This window comes from Pholis gunnellus (assembly GCF_910591455.1).
Source record: "Pholis gunnellus genome assembly, chromosome: 17".
NCBI lineage: Eukaryota > Metazoa > Chordata > Actinopteri > Perciformes > Pholidae > Pholis > Pholis gunnellus.
Window position 1 is genome coordinate 1,596,781 of NC_136544.1, and position 6,000 is coordinate 1,602,780.

The following is a 6,000-nucleotide window of genomic DNA, read 5'->3' on the forward strand; positions in this document are numbered from 1 at the left end:
ACGGTGCCAAATGGCGCATGCGAGCGCAGCGCAAAGAAAGGAAAAATAAAAAAGGAGCGAAGTCCTTTAACAGTAAAAATACGGAGAAACGGGAAAGTGTGTGTGTGTGTGTGTGTGTGTGTGTGTGTGTGTTTGGGGGGGGGGGGGGGGTACACTCACCCGCGCGTATTTGGAGGAGTACGGGTCCTCGAACAGCGCCCACATGTAGGGCCGCCACACTTCCCACCTCGTCGACCTGCGGCCGTCCTCCTGCATGCACAGCCGCTTCAGGTCGCCGTCCGCCCCACCGGTGAGCGCCGGGTCGTCCTCCGGCACGTCCGGCTCCGGGGTCTCGAAGCTGTCCAGGGCTTCCTCCGCGTCGCGGTGCTGCCGGTAGTTCATCCAGCAGCATGCCTCCACGTCCGTCTCGTCGATGCCCCAGAAGGCGAGCTCCTCCTCGAAGAGCGGCCCACACACATCATTTGGGCAGTGGAGCTTGCCGGTGCGGTAGTAGTTGAGGATGAAGGCGAAGGTGGCCGGGTGGCGGTCGAAGAAGAACTCGTCGGATTTGGGGTCGTAGTCGAAGTTGCTGAAGGCGTCGGGTTCGGTCAGCCAAGACAAGCGCGTGCCCGGCAGCGTCTTTAGGGTGCTCCGGTAGGTCTCATGTCGGATCCCGCCGCAGTTGATCACGATCTTCTCGCTATCTGACGCCGAGCAAGTCATGACTGCGCTGGAGCATGCTTCGGTCAGCGCGCCCGACTGCTGCTGCTGCTGCTACTGCCCTTCCCCATCCACCGCCTGGTCCTTCGCTCGGTAGGCTACTGTTATACCGTCCCGGCAAGGAGTCACAGAGCCAACTGAGAGGAGGAGGAGGAGGAGGAGAGGAGATGAAGGAGGAGTCTGCGTGCGTGTGTGTGTGAGTGAAAGAGTGAGAGAAAGAGAGAGAGAGAGAGAGAGAGAGAGAGAGAGCGAGAGAGAGAGAGAGAATATGTGGGATGCGGATTTTATGAATCAATAGATTTGCCCGCTGAATCACTGACTGCCCGATTGACTGACTGATTTAATTCATATTACTCATTTGATGTTATTATCAGGTCAAAACTGCCGTTGCAGCCCAACAAATCTATTCACATTCTGCACATCGGGGCTCTCTGGTAGCTACTGTGGAATCTGCTGCATCCTTCGATTGAACTGACAAAGAAATAACATTCAGTGAACTGGGAAGCAGAGAGAGGGACAGAAACTATATGGTTATTTTTTTATCAGTAAATGCTCAAATACCAAAAATAATGGCAAACTGCATTGTTGAAGAAAGCTACACCTTCTATGTGTCTTTATGCTTACGGTTTTGGAAGAGGTCCAACACTGATGTTGGGTGTTCAGGTCTGGCCCAGGGTTACTGTGTTTACGTTCATCCCAAAGGTGTTGGAGGAAGGTGAGGTTTAAGGCTTTAGTCTGTGCAGACCAGTCCAGTTCTTCCACTACACCAACCTCTGGAAAAAAAACATTTCACGGAGCCGCCTTTGAGCATGGGACGTTGTCATGTTGCAACAGGAAAGGGACCAAACATAAAGAGTTGACAACAAGTTGGAAGAATATTCTTTGTGTAAAATATAATTGTTTGCCAGAGGTTTAATGGTTGTATGAGGTACTCATTCATAGTTAGAGTATAACCTACAGTTGATGGTGGTCAGCGTACCCCAGTTTTGAGAAACAGACACACAGAAACACAGTCTGACTACAGTTTGTGAAATAGTCACAAAATGCAGTAATTGAGTTTCAGATTTTAACTGAAGGTGCAAATTATTAAACTGAGGTTGCAATGCATGCTTTTGTATCCAGTTGAACTGGGCCTGTGTCTTCCTCTCCCTCCTGGCATGGTCACACATGCGCCTGAGGCATGTTCCCTTGAAAGTTTTCCAAAGTTCAACTCAACAAATCGCAATGTTACTCGGAACTCCCTCAGACTACTGGTTACTGGGAAAGTAATAATATTACAGCAATGTGTCGCTGCCCAACACTGCTCGGTAGCCACGTGAGTCAACCCCGGTCTCTCTCTCAACTCATCAAAGACAAACCCCTCCCCGTCTCATAACGATGCACCGCACTTTCAACCCACGTTACCCATGTGAGTCGTTGAGGTAGCAGTTGATGAGGAAGTGTCATAAAACTTGCATTCTCTCTACTGACCATCAGGGGGCGACTCCTCTGATTGTATAGAAGTCTATGAGAAAATGGGCCTCCTTCTGACTAATGTACTACCTCAGTAAACATTGTAAACATGAGTTTATGGTCTCAATCACTAGTGTAAAGTCTTCTTCAATACAGCATGATGTTCATTTAGTATGGTCCATTTAGAGTCAAATAGACCATAAAGTAGGGTACGCTTTAGGGCGGGGCTACTGTGATTGACAGGTCACTGCCACTACCAAAGCCGTATACGGCGTCTGTACGACACTCCTCACATTCCAAATATGGTCACTTCTGTTTATGGGTTCCAATAAAACAACACGGAGACAGCCGTAATCCAAGATGGCGCCGGCAAAATCGTCGAACTCGAGGCGGCTTCAAAACATCAGTCCACAAACCAATGATGACGTCACAATGACTACGTCCACTTCTTAAGTCTATCGTCGTTATTCACGTGACTTGTTTTTCACACGCTAGTCTTGTAAGTCATTGGTCACATGGTAATGACGTGAGTCGTTAGTCAAGTTAGCGTCAACAGTGCTCCTAAACCTGACTAGCTGAGATGGCTAAGCTGTCTCCTCTGCTGCGTAGGCTGCGTCTGCATCATTATGCAGCACCGGAGGTTAACGCTGGGTTCGGATCGCGTCTTCCACAGTTCTGACGCGTCAATCTGACCCTGGATGCACAGTGCCCAACAAGCCAAAGAGAGCAAGCAGTCGATGATCCATTTCCATCACTTTCTGTCCACACTGAATTTTAGTGGTGTCCGTCTGACACTTAATATTTGATGGATATTTGCCCAGAAATGATCAGCCAGAGTTTGACTTTGGCACCATCTCCTCTTCCCAATCCGGTCGGTGTGGGTGTACATCGCTTGTGGAAGGGAAGCCTCCTGATGAAAATGTGTCAGTAGACACAAAAACATGAGTTCATTTCTTCATTTTTTGTTACTTGGACCGTGAACTTTTTTTTTTCTTTTTCTACTAAACATGATCACTGATTTTACATCAAACATTACCAAACAGCTTAATTGTTCTTGATAAGTAAAGACTTAAAAATGATCAAAAACAATAACATTGTCAGTAGCTTCACAGACTCATTTGTGTTATGCCAGTAGCGGCCAATTTATCCAATGAACTCCTTACTTCCAGACTTTCTTCTGTTTTCAAACTTGAAGTCTTCTTTCCCAACAGACACTGACTCAAGTGACACCACTTAAGGACATTTTTTGAACTGCTGGGTGTTACTGCTGTGAAGCACCTGAACCAACTGACAAAGCTAACGTTAGCCTGCTAATACATTTAATAAGAAGAGTAAAAGACACAATATGGAATACGGTCAGCATACATGACCTGAAAATGACAACAGACCTCAAATTAGGAAACATTAGGTTAGTGAAATCAGATATTTCCCACTCATTCTAAACTGTAGGTTTTTTGGAAGTTATCTTTAGCATGTGATGACAGTGTGACTTCCTGTTTAGGTCACATATTGGCCAGCACCATAGAAGTTTCCTAGCAACAGATTTACACATCACTAAAGTCTGTACTAGCTAAGACGTTTCTGAAGCTTCACTGGTGCAACCTTTATGTTTAAACTTCGTGATGGATTTTCATGAATAGCTGGTGAAACCCAACACAGGCCATATGAGCCGGTACAGAAAACGGATGGATACATTTTACCATACATGTGAAGACGTATTAACATTAAAATGTACTTAAAGTTTCTTCCCGTGTCTTAAATTATGGACATGATTAAGTGTTTTTTTTTTGTTCATGTGTTTGGTGATAAAAACATCCATCACACATACTGTATGCAGTCAAAGAAACGTCCATGTGGGAGTAAAAGATCTCAAAAAGGAGTGCCAGTACCTCAACACTCAAGTTGAACAACACTCATATTCAAGATCCAGTTCAGTGTGCATGGAAATGAGTCTCCTTTACCAAAGCTCTCATGTGTCCTCTCCCTCCCTCCCTTCCTCCCTCCCTCTCTCTGCTGCATCACTCCCTTCCTCCACACTGTCTTTCAATCTACTAAAACACTTGGCTCAATTAGAGCGAAGCAGGAGGGGTATGATAGAGTGTTTCACGCCCACCGCCCATTCCCCCTCTCCCTCTCTCTGTCTCCCTCCCTCTCTCTCTCCCTCTCTCTCTCTCTCTCTCTCTCTCTCTTTCTCTTTTCCTTTGCAAGATAGTCCCTCCACCACCAGCGAGAGAGAGGGAGAGAGAGAGAGGCCAGAAGCAGAACGAGTATTTGCTGAGCTCCACAAAATGGGGGGAAAAGACTGCAGACCGTCAGATCATTAGTGCTCTCCCAATTTTCTCTCTCTCTCTCTTTTTCTCTTTTTCTCTCACACAGTGTATTCTCTCCATTTCCATCTCCACCTCCCCTTATCATCTCTACTGCTTTCTCTCTCGCTCTCTCTCTCTCTCTCTCTCTCTCTCTCTCTCTCTCTCTCTCTCTCTCTCTCTCTCTCGCTCTCTCTCTCTCTCTCTCTCTCTCTCTCTCTCTCTCTCTCTCACACACATACACACACTAGTGCAGAGCTAATGTGCTGTGTTGGTCTGTTGAGAACAGTCTGCAGCACTGTGCTCTGCTATATAGGGTCCACTACAACGACACTGAAACACATTTTATTAGGGCCTCTATGGTCTTGTAGGCTTTCAGTCTTTTATATATCGACAAAAAGTCAGATCGATAGATACATTTACATTTACATTGAAAACCTTTAATAACTTTGGCAAGTTTACTTACTCATGGTCATTAAAGAAATGTCAATCTTGGACAGAAAAGGCATTTACAGTCAGTTGCCAGTTTATTAGGTACACCTAAAACAAATGCAGTCCTTATAATGTTATAATGTTCAATATTTTCTGTTGAACCTGTTTTAGAGAGGTGTCGATTTAACTCTGTGGTCATTTCCACTCAGGACACATGTCCCCCTCACTTCTCAAAGTCCTATTTTTGCAATAATGGTATCGTAATAGTAATAGAAATGTGACTGATAATAATAATGATAATAATAGTGATAGTGTATATCGGTGTATACTACTCAGGGCTCACTACTACACTGACTACTTAGGTTTTCAGGCATATATTTATCAAAAATGCATATTCTGCCAGAAAGACGCTGGGATTGAACATCGGTTGCATTATTCAGAGAGATGTTTCTGTTATACATCCTCAAAAATGGTACGGTTTGCAATCCAATACATGATGTACACACCTAATACCGTTGCACAGGATATTTGCCCTGCGACACAGTGCCGCAGACGTGCTGTGTTGGCGCTGTTTGCGGTGCTGAACGTGAACGTCAGCAGAGAATCAGTACTGAGGGAAGGAGCAGCTGACCCCTTTGCTTTCAGTGCCATGGACAGCAGCACCACCACCAGTCTCCACCAGAAAAACACAAAGTGACACATTCGACTACTTCAACATGTGACCTTGGGAGCCACGAGGGGAGAAGTACTGTAAGTACTTGTCTAGGAAAAGCATGCATAAATGATTCTATATTGACGTATAATGAATGAATGACGTGATTTTGATGTTACTCCTAAAATCAAAATAAGTGATTGTTCCTCATGATTACATTACCATTAACCATGTACAGTATATATATACACTGTATATATAGGACCTCCACAGATGGCTGTCACTTCAAAACTTGATGAACCTAATTCATATTTTTATGATTAATATTTCAAATATTACTATATATCGATACTGACACTGTGGGGGAAATGGATGCCTGCTCTGGGTGGATTCAATGCTTGAAGGAGGTCACTGTGGGTATACATACATAGTGTATATTGTATTGTAACTTCTTCTTCA

At 45.0% G+C, this 6,000-nt stretch overlaps 1 protein-coding gene across 3 annotated transcripts in view; it reads right to left on the minus strand.

The window, feature by feature from the left end:
- LOC306709046 (voltage-gated potassium channel KCNC1-like) overlaps positions 1–702 on the minus strand; it is a gene marked incomplete at both ends in the record, with an annotated part of 69,235 nt that extends 68,533 nt beyond the window's left edge. For all 3 annotated transcript variants that reach the window (XM_079177064.1, XM_079177063.1, XM_079177062.1), the window contains one exon: positions 160–702. In XM_079177064.1, coding sequence (XP_079033190.1) covers positions 160–702 — 543 coding nt within the window. The remainder of the gene's footprint in view (positions 1–159) is intronic.
- Between the last annotated feature and the right edge of the window lie 5,298 nt (positions 703–6,000).